The 22646-nt window shown below is 35.7% G+C and overlaps 3 protein-coding genes across 4 annotated transcripts; all 3 read right to left on the bottom strand.

Moving 5' to 3' along the window:
• Positions 1-1491: 1491 nt before the first annotated feature.
• Positions 1492-2857, bottom strand: LOC124446293. The gene is made up of 2 exons (XM_046997129.1): positions 2540-2857; positions 1492-2035 (listed from the first exon to the last, which is right to left on the bottom strand). The coding sequence occupies exons 1-2, from the start codon at positions 2808-2810 to the stop codon at positions 1797-1799; spliced, it is 510 nt and encodes a 169-aa protein (XP_046853085.1). The 5' UTR covers positions 2811-2857; the 3' UTR covers positions 1492-1796.
• Positions 2858-3312: 455 nt separating this feature from the next.
• Positions 3313-19729, bottom strand: LOC124446110 (sacsin-like). The gene is made up of 6 exons (XM_046996922.1): positions 19585-19729; positions 18903-19500; positions 18691-18757; positions 17694-17782; positions 16836-17094; positions 3313-16114 (listed from the first exon to the last, which is right to left on the bottom strand). The coding sequence occupies exons 3-6, from the start codon at positions 18710-18712 to the stop codon at positions 3417-3419; spliced, it is 13068 nt and encodes a 4355-aa protein (XP_046852878.1). The 5' UTR covers positions 18713-18757; positions 18903-19500; positions 19585-19729; the 3' UTR covers positions 3313-3416.
• A 560-nt stretch (positions 19730-20289) lies between these two features.
• Positions 20290-22645, bottom strand: LOC124447416 (DNA damage-induced apoptosis suppressor protein-like). 2 transcript variants are annotated; one of them, XM_046998326.1, is made up of 4 exons: positions 22443-22645; positions 21773-21934; positions 21435-21549; positions 20290-21105 (listed from the first exon to the last, which is right to left on the bottom strand). In XM_046998326.1, the coding sequence occupies exons 1-4, from the start codon at positions 22559-22561 to the stop codon at positions 21094-21096; spliced, it is 408 nt and encodes a 135-aa protein (XP_046854282.1). In that variant the 5' UTR covers positions 22562-22645; the 3' UTR covers positions 20290-21093. The 2 variants fall into 2 exon arrangements, with proteins under 2 accessions (XP_046854282.1, XP_046854283.1); XM_046998327.1 differs by having other exon boundaries at positions 20348-21108.
• Between the last annotated feature and the right edge of the window lies 1 nt (position 22646).

Below are 22646 nucleotides of genomic sequence, written 5' to 3'. Positions count from 1 at the left end.
AAAAATCGTGAAATATAGACTTTTGCATAAAAATTCGTAAATTATAGTCTTTTGCATGAAAATTCGTGAAATATGGTCTTTTGCATGGAAATTAGTGAATAATAGTCTTTTGCATGATATTTCGTGAACAATAGACATTTGCATAAAATTTCGTCTTTTGCTTGATAATTCTTGAAGTATAGTCTTTTGCTTTAAAATTCGTGAACTATAGTCTTTTGCATGAAAATTCGTAAATTTTGTCTTTTACTTAAAATTTCGTGAACTAAATTCTTTTGCATGTAAATTCGTGAACTATCGTTTTTTGCATGAAAATTCGTGATTAATAGTCTTCATGCATTTTCACGCAATTTCATTCTTAAGTCTATAGTTCATGCATTTTTACAACTTTTATGCCAAAAATTTTAGTTCATGCATTTTCACAAATTTTCATGCCATAAACTACAGTTCATGCATTTTCACACATTTTCATGTCAAACACTATAGTTCATGTATTTTCATGGCAAAGACTAGAGTTCATGCATTTTTACGTAATTTAATGCTTAAGTCTATAGTTTATGTATTTTCACACATTTTCATGCCAAAGACTATAGTTCATGCATTTTCACACATTTTCATGTCAAAGACTATAGTTCATGCATTTTCATACATTTTCATGCCGAAGACTATAGTTCATGTATTTTCACACATTTTCATTCCAAAGACTATAGTTCATGCATTTTCATACATTTTCATGTCAAAGAATATAGTTTATGCGTTTTCACACATTTTTATGCCAAAGACTATAGTTCATGCATTTTCATACATTTTCATGCCGAAGACTATAGTTCATGTATTTTCACACATTTTCATTCCAAAGACTATAGTTCATGTATTTTCACACATTTTCATTCCAAAGACTATAGTTCATGCATTTTCACACATTTTTATGCCAAAGACTATAGTTCATGTATTTTCACACATTTTCATTCCAAAGACTATAGTTCATGCATTTTCATACATTTTCATGTCAAAGAATATAGTTTATGCGTTTTGACACATTTTTATGCCAAAGACTATAGTTCATGTATTTTCACACATTTTCATTTCAAAGAGTATAGGTTATGTATTTTCATGTCAAAGACTATAGTTTATGCATTTTCACACATTTTCATGTCAAAGACTATATTTCATGCATTTTCACACATTTTCATGCCAATGACTATAGTTCATGCATTTTCACACATTTTCATGCCAAAGACTATAGTTCATGCCTTTTCACACATTTTCATGCCAAAGACTATAGTTCAAGCATTTTCACACATTGTCATCCTTAAAACAGTAGTTCATGCATTTTCATGCTTTAGTCTATAGTTCATGTATTTAGACACATTTTCACACAAAGACTATAATTCATTCATTTTCTAAAAATTTCATACATTTTTATAAAAAGACTATAATCATGCATTTTTACAAAATTTCCCATTTTTTTCAGCAAAGATTATGCATAATGCATTTTTTTAAATGTTCACATTTTTATTAGGATAAACCTATTATTAGAGTAATATGATACAGGAACTTTATATCTATAATGATGATACATGATTGGATAATTGATCATGGACTTTGGCACTAACACTTATGTTTATATTACGATGTTTGTCTTATATTAACATCCTATCTCATTAGTATTCTTATTCTGTTCTGTTGCACTGCACGTTGTGTTTGGTTATGTTATATTAAAATGGTTACTTAAACATTATAATTCTAATAATTTTTCACACAAAGACTGTAATTCATGTATTAAGTCTTAAAACAATTCAAGAGTAGATTCTCATTAAATGTTCTGCAATGAACATAGCCTCCCAGGAAGATGCATGATCTTGTCTTTCTGCAGCAACTTTCTTGATTCTTTGGGTAGCCTGGCTGTACACATCACTGATTGAAATATTTGGAAATTCGTTCATTTGTCGATCCAACTGCCTTAAAAAAATTTTGAAATCTTCTGATGGCCAAAACTTTGCAATCTTTACTGGTGGACTTGCAAGCCAAACATGATCTACACCAAAGACAAAATTTTTGCGCTAACATGAATAAAGTGCTGACTAGAGCAATTTCATGAAGTGTTGTTTGTAGTTATTTCTTGGTAAAATGTCGCAATTACTGGAATATTCTTTAAGCTATTTCGGTTTCATAATAGACAAACTCGTATTTTCCGCTTCAAAGACTATTTGATATATATTATTAAAGTTTATTTGAAAAATATACTTTCGAAATGTCGCCGTCTAAGAAAAAACAGCTGTGAACCGATATTATGATAGCATCAAATGGTTTCTGCTTAAGGTTCTGTAATCTCAAGATATCGTTTCCCATTTTTTGGAATTAATATGGAAGAATACAATTATCAAATGCAAACAAACGATCAATGTGCGTCAAGAACTGTTCTGTTCAGTACAACTGAATGTCTAAATTACAAATTATTTAGTACATACACTGCGAACATGTCACACAGAACACGTCTTTCATACGACTAAAGTTATTCGGGAAAAAATTGAATAATTACCTTTTTGAGGGCAAATACTTTTCAAAATTTTGTTTAAAAATTGAAAGTCTTCAACCATACGCAATAGAAGACCCGCATCTTCACAGTCTTCAAGAAAACTTCGCAAAACTTCGAGATGATCAATACTAATGATTTGAGTTTGTTCCAACTTCGTAAGGATTTCAACAATATTATCATCCCAGTGTTTTGATGGAAAAGAGCGATAAAAGAAATATTTAAATTCAGCCATTCGCTGATTGTCAGCTTGTAAAAATTTCATTGTTTGACGCATAATATTTCGATAAACTATCCAAAGATTTTTAACTTCGACATCGGCCATCTTTCATGAACAATTGAATAAAAATATCACGTGTCATCAACGTCAATTGCGTAATTGTTAATTGCACCAATGAGAAAATTAGAAAGCACACTTCTTTGATTCATGGCTTTAGTTTCAAAAGGATTAGATTTGGAATTAGATTGTGAAATCCTATTGATTTGAGTATTTAAGTAACATTTAACAAGGCAACGATAGAATAAATGGCATGATTGTAAGATAACCTTCGAGGCACAGGTTTCAGCCATTTGGTACTTCAAAAATGATTTATTCTTCTACAATTTACTGCAAAATACAAGTTATAAAAGTATAATTAACAAAAAAATTATCTATTACAACAATGTCGTCTCTAAAACATGCTCAACTTTATAAAGTTTAAAAGTAAAGTGAATATTAAATAATTAAAATGAATAATAAGAATTAGGATCGATAACAATGAATTAAAATTTAAACGTGTAATCAACAATTATAATTTTTTTAAATATTTCAATTAGCTAGCACTGTCTTATACAATGTTTTTGATGAAAAAAACCATAACCATAGTGTTAGTATAAGAAAAGTTTAAAGATCAATTAAGTTCTTGACGATTTCAACAATTCTTCCAGCAGCATTCAATGCTTGTTGACACTCGTCGGGACTGAAGGCATCGGCTGGAATAGTGCCACCAGGTTGTTGGTTTGGATAACGAGTGCTCAGATAATAATCACCAACGACAAAGGTCATATCTTGGATTTCACAAGAGAAGCCACGAAGACAGCATACGTGATGTGCTAAGGAGTAAATATCGTGAGTATGCAGCTGTTCGTTGGAAAGACCACACTTAGCGTATAACGCTGCCTTTAAAGTTTTCTCTACAACTTGCTGACTAAGAAAACATGCCCAAGCATCATAAGATGGTAGTGAGGTTGACAACACCCTAGCAACTTCGAAATCGTGTTGGGCTTGTTTTAACCAGCGTTTTGCTTCAAATGTATTGGGACAAGTATAAGATTGCGATGTTGTAGAAAATCCTGACATGCCACCTTTACAGCTACTTCGATAGTTGTTGTAGGTGTCTCTTTGTTTTCTTGCCTGACGATTCAAGTTAGTAAATAATGTGGTTAAATTAATATCAATATCGGACTGTTCTTTTTCCATTTGTTTCATTTCACATATCAAAAACTTGAATAATTCATTCGCAAATTCAACATTATTTGGATTTTTATCTGGATGATACTGAAGATACAATCGTTTGATAGCTTTTCGCCGAAGTTTTTCTGGCAATCTCCAAGCCTTGATAAGAGCTTCTCGGATTTTCTTTTTGCCTTCATCAAGACTAGTTGGTATAGATTTTGGATCACCAGTAAATTCGACCAAATCAGTTATTTCATTAGCTTCTTTCTGGTTTTGAACAAACTTATATAAATCTAGAACGCTTACTTTCTTCTGTGCCTTTCCAAGATCAATTAGGTATTCTTCAGTGAAATCGGATGAGGTTGCACTCTCAGAAGGATTTATACAAGATATTATTTTTGCAAGCACATATTGCATTTCGTTGTTTTCTGTTATATCGTGATCACGTTCTTCTTGATCCTCAACACAATAGGCCACAATTTCGCCTTCATGAAAAATAAACAACGGATTCTGTTGAAGCAGGTAATGAAACACTAACGGAACGAAATCGCCAATTTTATATTTCTCTTGAGCAAAATCCTCTTTGATATCTAGTTTATCCAAAATATTTGACAACTGTGATGGATCATTGCAAAGCAGCATGCTTAAAATGGAGGCTTCACTGGTCGCATTAAAAATCCAGCCGCTAATCTTTTTAATGCAAATTGCCAAGGCAGGAGTCAAGGTTTCACTAGTCATACGCTGTATGTAAAGATGCCACGTATTGTCTTGTCTTTCTGCATAGCAGTCAATTGGCATGGCGTTTGTTGACAATGGAGATTCAGTAGAGGCGTCGACCAGACGAGTGAGGATGTTTCGCATACAAATGATTTTAAGCTGATCATTTTCGAAGATAGACAATCTACTTTGATCATTCTCATTAAGTTGTGAACTATTGTTTTGGTGCTTCAACAAACGAATAAGACAGGAATGAAATTCACGGGATTTTATTAGAAGCAAGTATCTTTTTATGAATTCACATGGACTATAGCGAATGCAGGTAGTACAAACATCATTTTTGCTCTTTGGATCCAGGACTTCCTTAAATACATCTTTTGATAACTTGGGCCTCAAATGTTGTGGTAGGGATTTAAAGTACTCCATATCCTTTTCTCTAAGAAGACCGCATTTCTCTAACGGAAACATAACGTTCATATCTCCGTGAGATTGCAGAGCACGTTGATGTCTTGTTGATATTTGGAAGATTAAATCACTGGATTTCACCATTATCATTCTTTCACTGGGAAGAAACAACTCCTTTAAGCCGTGTATGCTTGATTCTTTGCCAGCACTTCTTTCGACAAGCAAACTTTGAAACAAAAATTTCACAGCGCCTTTAGCCTTTTCAAAAAGATCGGGATTTACTACTTTATTTTGGCACTTCTCACGTAATGCAAATAAGACAATGGCAAATTGCAGCGAGGTAAACCTTTCCGTGACACCAAGTCTCTTCATTAAATGTTCATAACTACCATATTTTCTGGGAAGTGTATACAAAAATGGTGCAAAGACAGATTCAGATTGATTTTCAAAAGAAAGTTTATCGGCGGATATTATTGCTTTACCAAATTCTACCAAAATACATGGAACATTTTTCATTCTTAAACCGATGCTTTTACACTCTGCACTGCATCTCTCTGAGATATCTTTTTCATCACGACATACTAATCTTTCTGATAATGCTTTGTAAATAGAATCCATAATCCTCATGAGGAAGGCAGGTTGAGGGAGAACTTCGTTCCTAGAACTTATTTCAGTGAGGATGGAAGAAAGATTTTGAAGATGACTAGCGATTGTCTTGACAGATGGTATTTCTTGGCTTCCCAAATAACAAAGCAACTCTTTCTTGAGGATACATTCCACCGGGAGAAGTTGAGCGCTGGTCCACGTAAGAGCACGGTATTCCCAAGGCACTGCATCAAAAAATTTAACAAAGGGTGGTTGGCAGTCTGCAGAAGTACACTCATATTGTTTGTGTAATGATAGATAACTCATTTCTACTTTCTCAGATGGAATGAATCGTATACTTGAGAGTGAAGACATAAAGGCTTTACCACGGAGATGATCATTTTCAAAAAAGTAAGAAAGAAGGTTCTTTGATTTTTTTTCACTGACTTCACGATCGTAAGAAGCACAGGCAGCAACTTGGTTACAAAATTCTAAGAATTGATTTTCTTCAACTTTCGTTTTCATACCAATTTCACACAGGAAGTCGAGCCAGTCATCAGTATGAAAAAGTTTGGGAGGAAAATAGATAGAGTCCTCGTTTAGCATTGCTTTGAAAACTTTATTTCTTGGGTCATAAAACGTTCGAGCGTAGTGGAGTTGGTTGTCGTCTCCTGGGATCAGTAAACTTTCAGTCATGACATCAGTAAAAATTTTTTTGTTCCCTAAGTTACAGGAAAGCAAAACATCATTCTTAATGTGCTTTAAGTATGATTCTTGACTTTCTCTACTAAAAATGGCAAAATTGGGAATGATGTGATTCTTATAAAAATCGACTAAACTTATTTCCACACCAACTTTAAGCCAATTGTAGAGTTCAGGAAGTAGAGTAGACGACATTGCGTCAAGAAAAATACAATCTGTGTGTCGTTGTAGTCTTGCGATTTCTTCAGTTGGAACACCTTGTGGGATCACACAGGAATGTGCATATTGAGATAAACTGAAGTAAGACCCATCAATTCCTAAATGAATCGGTAGACGTTTTAAAATAACAGCATGTTTACACTCCAAATTCTCCAAGTCATTTTGAGCAAAACTGAGAATCGTTCTTAAATCTTCTTTGGTCAGTATGGAGATATCTAACTCTTCTTTCATTCTCATAAAATCAAGTACTTGAAGAACATCACCAACATTATGAGGCTGCGAAACATATTGATCTGTAACACGCTCTCCATCCTTTGTTGCGTTTGAAGATAAGCCAAACCTCTCAAAAAAGTTAGAAACAGTAGAGAAAATGTCTTGGGAAGGTGGAGCTAGGTTTTTGTTCATGGTTATTTCTGTGTTCAATCTTGGGCAATCCAACTTCTCCAAAATATCCCGAACATGTTTTGCCTGGGCAGTTTCATTGCGACGTGGTGTAGTATCAAGTACGGTTTTCCCATTATGAATGGTAACTAATTTTTCGTTTACTGTAGGAATTATAGGCCAACTACCAAGAACTGAAAGCGAAGCACCGGGTGATGTGTATTTTTGCAAGAAAAGCCACAGTCGCTGAAACCATTTTCTTGATAATGCACCGTTCTCCGGGTATTTGAAAGAAATATGCTCTGATTTGCCTCTCATGTGTTCAGGAAAAATCAAAGGAAGATGTTTGTTCACAGATTCGACAGTTAACGGCATCATTACTCGATCTTCTGGAAGGCATTCAATGTTAGGAATGTAGCTCACTAAATCTTGATGAACAAACAAATCTGCATTTAGAGGAAATAGATCGCTAAACTTTGAACGATAAACTGGATTATTGACATCAAATACACGCAAGCTGGCATCTGCTGTAACTAAAAGAGGCAAGCCTTGCATGATCTCGGGAAATTTCTCCTCCATCTTACAGTATTCTAAAAGCATCTTCAAGTCAACAATGCTGTTCATCGTAGTTTCCGACACATTTGCAGGAAGGTCTCCAATAACACATTGTGATTTTGGATCAGCAAAGGTTCGAATAAATTCAATAACATTTGCTGGTGTCAACACTTTGCATTCTATTTCACTCTTTTGAAAGGAATCTAGCACTATAGGTTGTGTGAAAAGCAAAAGAGGGAGATGCATACGAAGCAAAATCTTGAACAATTTCTTTTCGTCAACTTTTGTTTGATTTTTGTAGTCATAAAAATACGCATCATTAACAACACGCCATGAGCGAATTATTTGAGGTTTAGACTCCGCATGTGGCGTTTGGTTTAATTGTGCAGATGCTTCTGAAGTTTGAGCTTTGTCATCTGAAATAATGACGGGTAGAACTTCCATTTCTTTCAAATATAAGTAGCGATAGACTTCACGAGTTAAAATATCCCAGAAAGAATCTTTAAAAGAAGGGAAAAGACCATAGTACCAGAAAAGTCCATTTGATGCATCCCTTTCACTTGCAAACGAAAATTTTAAGCAGTTGGTAGCCACACCTTCATCAGTAAATGGTATGTATTTTCGTGCTTCGTAAATCAATGTAGCATATCCAGGAGCAAGAACATCTCTTTTTATAAAGTCATTCCATTTTTTCAGCGGACTGTTTTCATTTACATCGTTCCAAAGATTTCTCCGTGAAGAATCAAGCGCAAAGTGTCCATTGACATGAACAGGTAAGCCAGTTTGCACAGGTAATGGCAAGAAGCAATATGCAACATATTCAGATGTTTCTTTGGGAGTATTTGATAGAAGTGCAGCAATCCCCCCTCGAGGAAAAAGGCCGTATTCACGTCCATTTGGCTGAGATTCTGTTTGAGTCTGGTCTGAAACACCAAAACATTGATGAATGAGCCATTTTTCCTGAATATTCTTAGAATCTGAGACTACAAGTGGATAAGTTACTCCATGCCGAGGAACATCACAGGTGGAAAGATTTTTGCTTTCTTTCATAACGTCGGTAAAATTTTTTCGTTTTTTCTCGGTGTCTTGCTCCACATCAGCTGTCACGTTATAAATTAATTTCAGTTTCCCATCTTTGTCGATTTCGGATAGAGAAATTTTTGTAATGTTGTTGAGAAAAAGCAACATTTTCTTCGATTCAATCGCAAACTTATCAAATAGTTTTTTGAATGTGTACGTTCCAAAAACATTCCTTGATATCAGAGATTCAAATGAAGATAACGATGTTCGAAGAGGAAGACGAAACATTGTACCTCCATTCAAACTGAAATGCTCACCAAGGTAACCAAGGAAAATATCGCTGAAGTCTTCTTTGAAATCATTGTCAATATTATCAAATCGTTCACCCGGTGAATCTTCTGTTGCTTCTGGCGCATATCTGCAGTGTGGATCAAGAAAGCAAAGTGTTTCATTATTGGACAAAAAACTTGGGCAGTCAGTTAAATGGTAGACAGCATTGAATCCAATTCCATATTGCCCAGTTTTCTCTGGATCATCAGTCTTGCTGCCAATTCCTAGTTTCTGAATTCCTTCAAGATCTTCTTCAGTAAACGTCTTATTGTTAAAAACACAAAGTGCAGGCCCTTGTATCTCTTCAGGATGATTCGTAAATACTTTTTCGTGGGGAAGCTTCCTTGTGTCATGAATGAAATGAATTTCAGATGCTCCAGCGTCATCAGCGTTTTGTACAAGCTCCTTTAAGATTCCCGAATCGCAAGGGTACGACTTCATAATGTTCTTCAGACGGTCAGTTAACTTTTCATGTTGGCCAAATGAAAACCCGATAGTTCTGGAGTACTTCTTTAGTCGACGATTTTGGAGCGACTTTGCACCCAGATCGAGAGCTAGTCGAGTGGGAACATCTTCGTGAACGTAACGAGCGTCGCCACGGTCTTTAAGCCAGAATGAGAGATTTATTGTCAGCTCTTCACTAACACATAACACATTATTGCTGTCTGGTAAAGGAATTTGACCAAGCTCGGAGTAATCAATTTTGCAGCTTCTTAGAGCTGATGCAAAACACAGAGTAAGTTTGATTTCGTTTGGATTTAATGGGGAAACATGTTTTTGTGCTTTCAATTCTCTTAATGCATTGATGAAATCCTTATGAGAAAATTTCGTCTTAATACCAGCCTTTTCAGCAAGCTCTCCGTAGTTTTCTCGATAGTCTGATGGTAAGCAATAAAGATAAGGAACACCGTTTCCACTCCAGTCCATCGCCACTTTTTCAGTAGGTACAAATTTTCCTTCGATGAATAACCACTCTCTTTTATTAAGTTCTTGAAGTACATTTTTCGCTTCAGTATTCGATAAATTGTGAGGTTTGGAGATGATGTTATTAAAGAATTTATAGACATTTCTACATACGTTGTCAATAGCCTTCCGTTTGCCGGGAGAATTTTGGCTGGATTCAATTGCACAATCAAGTTGTCGAAAAACTTCTGTTATTGATGGAGTGCGGTTAGTAAGTCCAAGTAAAATCTTGAGTGAGTGACCAAGTTTTCCGCAACCAGTTTCATCTGATTCATCGACAATAATGCTGCTAGAACCAACTAAATATTTTTCCGCGAGTACAAAAAGGTTTACAGGGGCAAAAAATTCCTCCTTATTAAACTTTGAACCTTCCCACGGAAGTTCATAGTCATTTGGGCATTTTGAAATGAAAGGTAAGAACTGTGTATGGCGAAGCTGTGTTTTGTAGTCCTGAGACGGTTCAGAAAATTTTTCGTAATTATCTTTAAGAAATTTTACTAAACGTCTTACTCGCTCAATAGCCTTAACTCTACTAGTCAATGCAAGAGTTTTAACTGTTTTTGCTCGTTCACAAATATCAGACCAGGGTATTGTATCATGTTTCATTCCAAGTTTTTCTAAAGCAATCATTCGGCTATTTTTTGTGAAGCATTCTCCCACAGGAAATCGATGATCTTCTTCTGTAAACAAGCTAGCAGCAACTCCATTTGGATTTATTAGTTGTGATGGAAGTGCTAAGAATTTTCCATCACGAGAGCATGTGATACACGCCTTATTATTAAGAAAGTCTGAGAACTCGGTTCTACCACTGACAATACAATCCAGTGTATAGCAAATTATTTGATCACGAGTACTGCATGGTATTTTTTGAACTTGTGGCAGGAAGATCTCCACGAGAAAAGTTTTAAAGCCTATGGTACTGCAATGAACAGCTTCCTTTTGACCTGCTTTCACCATTGTAGAGACAATGTGAATAGGAATATCAAACACATTTTTCTGCAGCTTTTCCATTGTATCATGTACTCCCGGTACTTTCCTCAGTTCAGTATCTAAGATGTAACCTTCATTGATAGTCATCCATTTATCATTACTGCGAAATAACGACAAATCACGAGACACTATTCTTTTATACACACTTTCCACCAAACGACTCCACGTAGCAGAGTGGAGATCGGAATATACAGGCCATAACATATAGAAGGGATAATCAAGTGTTTGAAGAGTCTTCATATAATTTAACAGCTGAATGTACGCATTCGTTAATGTATCTTCCAGGAGAGACTCATTCCATCGGACTTCAAGCACTTGATTTTGCTGAGACGTTGTTCTTTCCCATATTCCACGGCGATTTGATGTCACAGCAAAGTAGCCATTGACGTGAACAGGGAGCCCTGTAGCAATGGACAACGGAAGAAAGCAAAATGCCTCACCACTAACAGTCTCAACCTGAACCCGTGACTTTTGCACAGAATCGTGAGGTGGACAGCTGAGACGTGTTGCCACTCCACCACAAGGTAAAAGACCACGATGTTCACCTTCACCAGAAGCTAATTCCACTGATTTTCCGCAACCTCCAGAAGAAACGATCAACCATCTTTCATGACTTTTATCATCTCCTTTACTGCACATAAGTTCAGACTTCATTACTTTTGTCAATATTTCAATAGACTCGCATCGAGAAGGCATGGTCATACTGGAATGATTCAACTTGCTTTTCCACCACGTTGAACATTCTTCAATAAACGACAGAGAACTACCACTTGAAAGCATTTCTTGAGTATGTTTTGAAACAGATAAGAGCAATTTCATTTCATTGGGCTGTGACCCATCTTCTACCTCAAAGAGCTGGACATCACGGACGTGTTGAGTAAAAAGCAACAGAGATGATGCACATTCTTTAAAAGTGCCAATAATTTCGACCACTTTCTGTCGGTTGTAAATACTTTGACAAATATCACTTTTGCTGGATTCAACTGAAGTGCGGAATGGAAAACGAAACAATGTTCCTTTAAAATCAAATTCTGCATCCGCATTTAAATTGGTCTTGCAACCAAAAACATCATTGTATGGTTGAAACTGATCTTCGAATGCTGATAATGGATGCGGATTTTTAGCGAGATTGATGCGAATGCCAGGACGTGACTTGTTTGGAATATGATTGCCGATGTGATTGGTATTTGGATCAAACAGGACAAAATATTCACGACTGACAAAACTTGGGACATCTGTGAGATGATAAACAGCGTTGAAGCCAAGACCAAAACGCCCTATCTTTCCAACTTCGTCAACTTTTGTCGCTCCTGCTAACTTGTTGATATTTTCAAAATCTCGATCTGAAAATTTAGCATCGTTATATGCCCACAAAGCTGGTCCTTGACAGGCAGCCATATCAGGTGACAGGAGCTTTTCCTTAGGACCGTGTCTCCAGTCAACCAGAAACCGAACTTCATTTGCATGAGCATCGTCAGCATTTTGGATTAATTCTTTGAAGATTCCTCCTTCTGTGTATTCTTGGAGAACAGTCTTTATTCGATTAGTTATTGATTCGTAAGGTCCAGTTTGCTCAAATCCAAGAGTCTCTGCTGATAAAAGACACGTGCTAAGCGCTGGAACTCCTAACAGTCTAGCAACGTTATCAGAAACTGAACTATGAATAACTTGGTAATTTCCAGGAATTTGTAATTCGGATCCACCTTTACGCAACCAATTCCTGTCACAGTAAGTGCAGGACTTGCAAGCAGCAAGAAGCAATACATCGTGCTTACTCTGGACAGGAACAAGAACTTTTTCTTGTAAAGAGTGATCAAGAACGTTGCCACTTTTAACGACCCAGTGTAGGATAGCATTGCAAATGGTCAAATCATGAGTTACTTCATGTAATGAATGTCTACGTTCGTTGTGTTTCATCCTAATACACTCCAAAACTCCAAGAATATCTTCATCTGAAAATTTTTCCCGTACACCATGTCGCAGGAAGAGTTTTTTAAGTTTCTTATTCAACTTCTTTGGACAAAGAAATAATTGTGGACTAAGATCAATATTGAAATCTGATTTTAAAGCAATTTTTTCAGGTGCACAAAAACCATTTCCGTGCCATATCCACTTTTTTAGACCAGCTTCTTCAAGTTCAGAAGAAATATTCTCAAACTCTAAAGTGAGAAGATGATGATAAATTCCAACTATCATTTGTTCGAATTTAGTTGTTTCAGATGATATTACAGGCTCTTCGCCATTTTCCCAACTCTCGATGGCATTTTTGAGTTGCTTTATTACATTTACCAAAGGTGGATTTTTATTGAAGCCCAACTCCTCTTCCACCGAACAATCTATATCTAACGCAACTAGTGGCATTGAAGAACCGACGAGGAGTGCTTTAGTTACACTTCGAACTTCAGAAGGAAGTAATAAATCTGACGTGTTGTACCATTGCACAAAATCGGGATAATTACTTGGGCGAGATGTTGAGCATGGAATCCATCTTACTTCATTAAGATCATTTTTTAACGAGGAAAAACTATCATCTAAACACTTTTCATTCAAAATCTTCATCAAAGCACGCGCTTTTTTATTGACTAAAGGAGAGGACTGGCCACATCTTTCAATAATTTTGGCAAATTCAAGAATATCACTCGACGTAATGGTTGTTCTTGTTTTAAGACCCAACGAATGTAGCTTTAAAATGACCTGCGAGGTGGAAAAATATTCAGAAGGGAATACATCATCGACTCCGTCCAGTACATCACAGAGGATTGGATCTTGAGGATCAAAAAGTTCAGAAGGTTGTTTTCTCAAACCATTACTGGTACACACAAAATTCAGATTTTGAAGCTCGCTACAAAACGTAACATTTTGAGAATGTAAAAACTCAAATCTATCAAAAACCCATTTCATGAGTATAGTAACCTGCTCATTGCCATAAAGGTTTCCTTTTACATCAGGAAAGATATACTTTATTAACATGTCCGCCATGGACAGAATTCGAACATCAAGTAACTCCAAAAGCTTCTGAACAAACAAATTGGACGATTGAATAATGGCAAGATCTTGTGATAGTTGAAAATCGGATGGTAACTTTAGCGTTGTCCAATAGGATACAGCTTCGTTGTTTTCCACGTTAGTAGCTGTACCATGAAGAGTTTCAAATAGTGGTAACTGTTGTAGTAACCTCAAATTACTACTTGAAATTGGATTCGTTAAATTTGAAAAGAATTCTTGAAAAACCACGCAGTTTTCGGGTGTTATAATCTTTTTAAAAGCAGAGACAACAACACTTAAAGAAACTTGCCCAAGTACACGCAAAATACCGTAAGGAGTGGGTGGAGCCACGTATGTTTCGATATCTTCACGCATCTGAATAAAAGAAGGCAAGCTTTCAAAAACTGTGCAACCACAATCTATAATCAAGCTTTGAACATGAGAAGGGAGAGCAGCAGAAGTACCGCGTAGACGAAATATGAACTTGGAATTTCTTGATAAAATACCAAGCTCTTTGCCAATTGGTAACAAAGGTAGATCTTCAAATTTGTTCAACGATGAAAAGGATTTATTTATCCAATTCCACATGGCTTCAAGCCAGCTTCGAGGGGGGTGATCTTGCGATCCAGGGTGCCACGAAACTTTATCACGTTTACCTCCAAGCCACTTTTTGGGTAAGCTATCCCGAATGCTCTGTAAAACGATATCATTAGTTAATTGAACCAGCTGAGTGGGACTTTTGACCTTTGGTTTATTAGGCTTTTTGGCTGCTTCAGTTAGCCCTTTTAAAACATCCTCTGGTAGACTGGTATCGAGAAAGCGATTGCTCATGTTGGGGAGTAAATCTATAGTGCACATTCCCTTTGGAACGAATACAGAGCCTTTGGGATTCGATGAATGTTTGTGTTGACAAAAAGTGGAAAATGTCTTGTCAGCCAAAGGCAAAAGAGGTACACCCGAAATATCCTTCAATTTACCGTCAAGCAAAACATACGAAAGAAGAATTATTTTATCGACACGGGAAGTTTCTACCATTAAGGCTCCCTGTTCCTTCAAAACACGCCTAATGAGCGCTGGTGTTATCTCTGTAACATTTTTGAAGTTACAACGAATTATATCGAGGACATGATCAGGAAGATTTGTGACAACATCGTACTGTTGGGCAAGAACTTTTAGGATCACAGCACGCGTCTCAGACGAAATCCCAGATAGAAGGAGACGATCAAGAACACCATTTTCTAAAGAAATCCAACTATTTCTAGAATTTTTAATTGCAAAAAACACGCGTAAATTTGGCAATTGCTGTAAAATTGGGTCCAGCATACACTTCCAGTGTCCTATTACCCTTTCTGCAACGGGCATTGTTGCATATAAAAGTTCACTTTTCTTGATCTCACTAAGACAAATAAATGGTTGTTTGGCAGTTAGCGCTTTTAACATCTTGCAATAAACAGAGCTGGCAACTTTTTTAAGCAGCAATTCATTCCATTCGGCCGTTTCATTATTTTGGCATTCCCTACCAGACCAAGTTAGCCCTCGTCTATTGTCTGTTAAGCCAAAGTAGCCATGAATATGAACTGGAAGACCGGTTCTGCATTCAACATCTGGTGGTAAAGGTAAGAAGCAAAATATTCTACCATCAGCAGTATTTTCTTCTTCATCAACAGGCAAAGCAAGCCCTATCCAAGGCAGCAAGCACAGTTTTGATCGTAAAGTAATTATCCGCTTATTTTTCGAGCCAATACAATTTACCACAAACCATTTCTTCTGTGAAATATGATCTCCAGTCGTTATTACAATGTTGAGAGCGTATTGAGATTCGGCAGTTGTTTGAGTATTAACAGCAGCTTTTAGCAAATTTGTACGTTGGGCGCGAACTTCGCCTATTGTATCATCAGATATTGTCACTTTAAAGATTGAATCAATGCTACCATCATCATTACGCTTGTACATACTAATGCTCTCAACCTTCTTCAGAAAAAGTAATATAATGGATGCTTCTTGACGCAGTGATTCAAATAATTCATCAATCATTGATTCGTTGTATATTGTTTTTGAAAGATCAGAGTCTGTGGTTGTACGTAACGGAAAACGAAAAAGTGTGTTTTCGTAAGGAAGTAAATTTGACAAGTCACAACCAAATATCCCATGAAAAGGTGCAAATTGATCTTTTAAGGATGGCTGAAGCAATCTATTTCGTACATCAAACCGACGACCAGACTCACCTCTTCCAAAAAATACTTCATGAGGATCTAAGAAGGCAACGTTAGTTCCACTAACAATACCAGGTAGATCTGTACAAGAAAAAAGCAGATCATTAAAATCAATATAGAAAACCTTATTTGCACCGTCCGTTTTACTTTTCCAATAAACTAGTGAGACAATTTTAAAAAGCAGTGAAAAGATTCAAAGTATTTCACTCTAACTTTTATTACCGTTGCAGTTTTTCATAATGTATAACACCGTTCCTCATTTTGATGATGTATATTATAATATTGTAATACTACCGCTCAAAAATAGTCAGACAAAAATGATAAAATGCATCGCTCAATTAACATCTAATAAAATCATATTGTAAAAACTTGTAATACAGCTAATTCACTTGCTGATAGTTTCGTAAAATATTTTTAAAGTGCACGTTGACTGTTAAAACTACGAGACGCCTGTTAGACGTTCACAGAGGCTTCACTCGTCGGGATTTGGTTGTATTGATTAATAGTTGGCAAATTCAGCAACAAAACTCGAGGCACTACAATCTCACTTGCGATTTAAGATTGGTTAAAAGCCTTTGTGCTACTCACGCTTGATTTGATCAATCTTGCGACGTAAGAGGAAAATCCTGATGCATTATTAAACACACGCTTACCTTAGGTGGCTCCAGAAATAAATCTCAAAAGACGGGGGAAAACGTTTTCAAAAAAGTTTCCATATCGTCGATAAATATTCAGACCTTCAAACCTAACGTCGATAACCTTTAATCGATTACAAAAAAATGTCACTGAGCCTAATACATACCTGTAATGTGATATACTGAGTTGAATCCGATTCCGAATCGTCCAACTTTAAGAGGATCTTCTTTTTTGTTACTCCGCATAAGATTCTGTATCCCTTCCCAATCTTCTTTCTTAAATATTGCATCATTGTAGCAGTAGAGAGCAGGACCTTGGAATTTTCCCAACTCAGGGGTAATCAGTGAATTCTTGTCGTACGTTTTATTGTCGTAAAGAAATTTCACTTCTGTTGCTCCAGCATCATCAGCATTTTGAATTAGCTCCTATATGGGAGAACAGATATGTACAGAGTTCAAGTTTTTATATTATACCACAACACAAGATTGTTTTGACTCAAGTTGTTCTTTCCAGTCATTGTTATGTACTCTTTAAGAAATAAAAGATGTTTACTGTGTTTGCACAGGCTTATGCAAACCGAGGAGACCTTTGGGAGAACTCGAAAGCAGATCAGTGCAAGCCCGAGACCGAAGGTCGAGAAATGCACATGCTCAAGAGTTCTCACAAACGTCTCCGAAGTTTGCGTAAGACAGTGCAAACACGAATAACGTCTTTTATTTATTTTATAAAATAACAATAATGCGAAAAAGACAAACATTTTAATTTTTCCTCTAAAATGTGTTCATGATCGATTTGCAAATTCTCTTTGACTGATTGATTGTTTAGATTGATTTGATTGGTTGAGCTCAGATGTATTTTGCACAGGCTAATGCAAACACGGCTCTAGACCAATCACCGCACGCGTTTCATTGTTTTTATTTTATATTATTTTATAAAAAGAAATGCGTTCGAATCAAACCTTATCAATATAGTTTTTGTAACACAACCTAGTTTACGGTATACACAGTTATAACTCGAACTGTACCTTTAATATTTGCCCTCCATCAGGATATCTTTGCAAAATGCTTGAAATAAGTTCAGTAAGAGGAGGACGACGTTGACCAAATGAAATACCTGTCGTCACACACAATATGAATCATCGCTTTAGTAGTAATAAGTCGCGTGATAGACGTGACACAAATAACACTTTGTTTGACAATATTTAGTTGTTCTTTGGTGGCATAATTTGATTCAAAACTTTCCAATAAATAATCATTCTTGATGGATTTAAATTGAATTCCTTTCACAAAGTATTTTGTTGTGCCAAACTTCTCTAAGTGCTTTTCTTTGAGTATGACGTATTTCATAATCTAGTTCATGGTCATGGCAACTACAAACTAGATCTACTTGCAAGTGTTTGCACTACTTTCGTAGTAAATAGCTCGCTTGGTCGAACGTTATTAATAAAATTATTTGAGCATGTGTGGCAACGAGCTGAATCACACAAATCGTCGAGAAGACTTAAAACTAATGTGTATAAATAGTAAGCAAAATCTGTATACGGTAAATGTCAAATAGCAGCGAAAATGTGTGTCATTGTGCAACGTGTCATTAAGTTGCTGTGTATTAGGGTTCAAACCGGCTTAAAAATTTCTCTTTGACATTCGTTTTTCAAAAGCTGTGGAGATCCACAGAAAATATTCTTTCAAATTTTCAATAATTTTTGTAATAAATTCGAATCTTAGGCATTTTATTGTATATCGATACACGACTTTATTCAACAGCACATTTTAGGTACCGTATCTCATGCTTGAAGTATACTAAAACATTGTTATTTTCAAAACAATATTTTAGAAATTCGTGGTTTCTCGAAAGAAGTATGTCATGTATTGTTTTCTATTTTGCAACATTTCCATAATGAAAATTTTCTATTCCTGGAAACGCCGTCTCAATTGTCGCTTTCGATTTTGATTTTCTTTCAGCGTTGAAAAACTAATAGATTTTGGAATTCGAACAATGCAAATAAAAACATAGCAACATACCGCCTATTTCATTCCCGGCCATAACTTTTATAAATCATTCAAGGGCAGACCAAGTTGCTTTCACTTTCTATATTCAACAAAATAAATAGTTTATACTTGCAACATTTAGAAAGGATAACTGCGTAGTTATGCAGTGATTGCCGTTCTAATCTATTCTTGAAAACAACAATCAATTTCACGTAATTCATCAAATTTAATCATAGATTACGAACCTAACAAACATTCTCCATAAGATTGACCAACATGTACAGACGTATTTCTTGAGGCGTCGTATATTTTTCCTTTTTATCGACTCGATCTATTCTTGAAATTCGCACAAGAGATATAAATGGATGTTAAGGTCAGACGTGCAAATTATTGTGAAAAGTGCTGGTTTGAATTAGGAAGAGAACCAATCAAACTAAAATTTTCTGACTCACGCTGTTTAGTAATTGTAGCCGTTGCAGAGAGTAAAGGAATAATAAAACGGGGATCGAGGGTAAATTTCGTCGAGAGTCGAGAGCAGAGGTCTACTCCATACTCTTTATTTATGACATTTCTCGACTCTCGAACATTACTCACGTTTACTTCAGAGTATAGCCAATCAGAATGCGTAAATTTGTCTTTTACAGCATAATCAAAATAGAGTCTTTGTAAAAGGCAGCGTCTCTGTATTTTTCATTTTTCTTTGATTCAAAGGAAGTGTGTAAAATAATACATTCGCCAAGCAATTGTCGCTGGGATTGTATTTCGTGCAGAGCTGGGAAGTCGTCTTTAGAATCCACCAAATCCACAATTTTGTCCCTTCACAGTTGTCTAGACCAACTGTCCCTAAGTGAGGATAAATATATTCCAGGATGTTTATGGGATTATCTACCGTAATATAAGAATCTTATACAAATCTTATATACATACCTCAATCACATACATTACAGAAGACTTGTCCCTTCCATTTAAAGACAAGAGCTCCAGTTTTTTGTCTTAATTTTTGATATTTATAGGTTATGACGCCAAGACATGACTTTTTTGAGAATCTTTCCCGTGACTTTACGTCAAAATTATTACTGATACACAAAAATGTTTTACATTTTTATGTCGACATTTTGCAAAGTTTTTTATCCATGAAACAAATACATTACTCTTGAACTAAGATCCTCGATCCTCTCCATTCAGTCACGTAGACAACAGGGGAAGGGCAACAAGGAGGCGCTTCGCCCCTCCAATCGGCTGAAGGTTGATCTTGTGAAAAAATTATAACCGGGTGAAAAGTAGGAAGACTGGCGATAACTAGTTAACTACGTATGTACGTACATTCTCGTAACGATACATAACTTATGATCAAGACATGAGACAGAGCAATCTCAATCACAGAAGTCAATAAGAAATATACATATACATTATGTATAATAACGCCAGCGCATTTGCTTATGTCTTCGTTCGCTAATGAGAAATTCGAGTCAGTAACAGATAAAAAAAGATCAAATTTGTTCAAGATATTTTGCCTTTCATGCACAACAGCTATCTTTTTTACCTAAATCTTCAAGTTTCTGCCCTTGTCATTTTCTCAGTTGATTATAGCAGTCGTTAAAATAGGATTTCATTTGTGTAAGATTCCACATGTTTGACTAATGAATTTTTATTTGTTTTGAACAAAGCTGCATCATGTTTCTTAACTCGATTTTGGTCTCTCACCTCTTGGCTTTTGATAACATTTAATTGGAGGTAATACATATATTGCAAAAATAGCACGAAAACTGTTATTTTGGAGAATTACAATATTGTAAATTTCTTGATGTTTTCTTTCCATCTCTATTTGGATTCATATCTCGAACGTGGGGAGAACAAATCAGGTGAGATTTAGGAGTTGATTTGAAACAAATTGGAGAACATTTTATCCCATTCGAAATACGCGAGAAAGGAATACAATTGTTTACCCCGCATGGTGTGCTGGTTAATTGAGACTTAGAATCTTCGACACCATAAAATGTGCTGTCTACTGAAGGTGATTTATCTTCAGCTTTCAATGATTTTGTCATAAAGCAACTTGAACTGATGTCTGCAATGAAAGCATCAAAGTCTTCGGAAAATAAAGAATCAAATATGATATTATCACACGTTTTTCTTTTTCTTCCTGATTCTTTTAAAGTATTTGGAAAATCATCATTAAAATCTTGAGATTTCTTCAGCGAGATAAATAAATCCGGGGAACCTTCGACTTCAGAGATATTTCTATGATGTTTCATACTTAAGCAAGTCATTACAAGCGGTTGATTTTTATCGGTAGCGTAACTAACTGACTGGTTTATGTCACTTAAATAAAATACAGATTTTTCTATTCTCACGTCCTTTACGTCATCATCTGCACGAGTTAATGTAGGACTTTCAGTGCAATCAAAGGAAATGTTTGAAGTTCCATCTTTGTGCTCAACTGTATTGCTACTGTAATCCAAAGAAAATAGGAAGTTTGTGTCATTGAGACTGTCACAAAAGAGATCACGTGGTAACATGGTGTCAATGTTTCCATTTTTTTCTTCCATCCATTTACTGTCTTTCAGTGAGGATGCTGACTCATTATTTGAAACATTGGACAGAGCAGTCTTTTCAAATGTACTAAGATATTCATTCACATAGGAAAAAATGGAATTGTGTCTAAGATCTCCAGCCTCAACTGTATAAATTCCATTTGCCAATAGTTCAGGTGTTTTATATGTTGAGTTAAACTGAGTACATTTTGGAGAGGGCAAAGAATTTCTATTGTGTGTTACCTGAAAAGCAAGCTTCACCATTTCACCGACCAAACATCTCTCCATGGCTGAATGAACCGCCTGGTTCATATCAACTCCCTTAATGGAGGCCTTAGTTTCACATTTTGTAACATACCTAATGAATCATGAATGTCATGGTTAACATAATATAAATAGAAATAAGAATTCATGCTTAAATTGCCAAGGAAAATGCCTTCTAGGGGAGATTATATATGGGGAGATTGTTATTGGTCGGTAGATGTGAATCATTAGTAAATATAAAAGGCCCAAAATTAGTTTGACCATACGTAAATGTTGATTTTGTTGGTTCCAAAAATATCATAAACTTTTAATCATACCTACAAAACTCTGTGGCATTCAGTCCAAAAAATGCATTCCAGCATTCGCCAAATATAGTAACATTAGCAAAAGATTGACCATCAAATACATTTAAATTCACATGATATCTGTAATCAACCATTTCTTCATCATAAGATATATTGCAAGATGAGCACCATAGGCTTGAGAAAAATTAGAAATAATTTATTCGGTAGATTATCAATGTAATATAGAGAATGTACATTGAAGAGATTTGTCATTAATTTACATGCAATTTGACGCAATGAAGATTACCATCATTTTATAGTGAAGCTACAGTTTCCTACAATATCATGTTGAGCGATTAAAGTCATTTGTAGCTATCAACTATTCTAAAGGAAATCATTTTTTGGGAGATTTTTTCACTCTATGAGAATCCTGAAGAGCTATTTTTAAAAGAGGAATGAAAATTTCATTAGCCCACAAAACCATTTCGTTGGGATTATGGATTTATGGATGCAAATAAAAGCAATTACTTATTTACCTATACAATGTCAAAAATACGTTATGCATGAAATCTGACTTTTATAAAGTGTGATCCTGTGTGAACAGTACTTTTTTTAGTTTAGCTGAAACCTGGCAACATTGCACAAGCAGACGTCAGACGATGGTCGATAACCATCAAATCAAATCTGAGTGTCTGACTTTTACCTTCCATTATGTTGGTCGTTTGCTCGAACCTTCTTCCGACAGTAAGAACAGGATGGATACGCATACAAGCATCTTGTTCCCAACACTTTGACAAGAACAAGAATTAATTTTCTATCCATGCAGACAGGATTAACATTACTACAAGAGTCACACAACCAAAGACTACAACCGTGAGTACAACGAGACAACACACACAACAACAAA

Source organism: Xenia sp. Carnegie-2017, unplaced genomic scaffold (genome assembly GCF_021976095.1).
Source record: "Xenia sp. Carnegie-2017 unplaced genomic scaffold, XeniaSp_v1 HiC_scaffold_22, whole genome shotgun sequence".
Classification (NCBI taxonomy): Eukaryota; Metazoa; Cnidaria; class Anthozoa; order Malacalcyonacea; family Xeniidae; genus Xenia; species Xenia sp. Carnegie-2017.
Note: the sequence above shows the minus strand (reverse complement) of the source record. Positions and strands in the feature narration are given on the sequence as shown.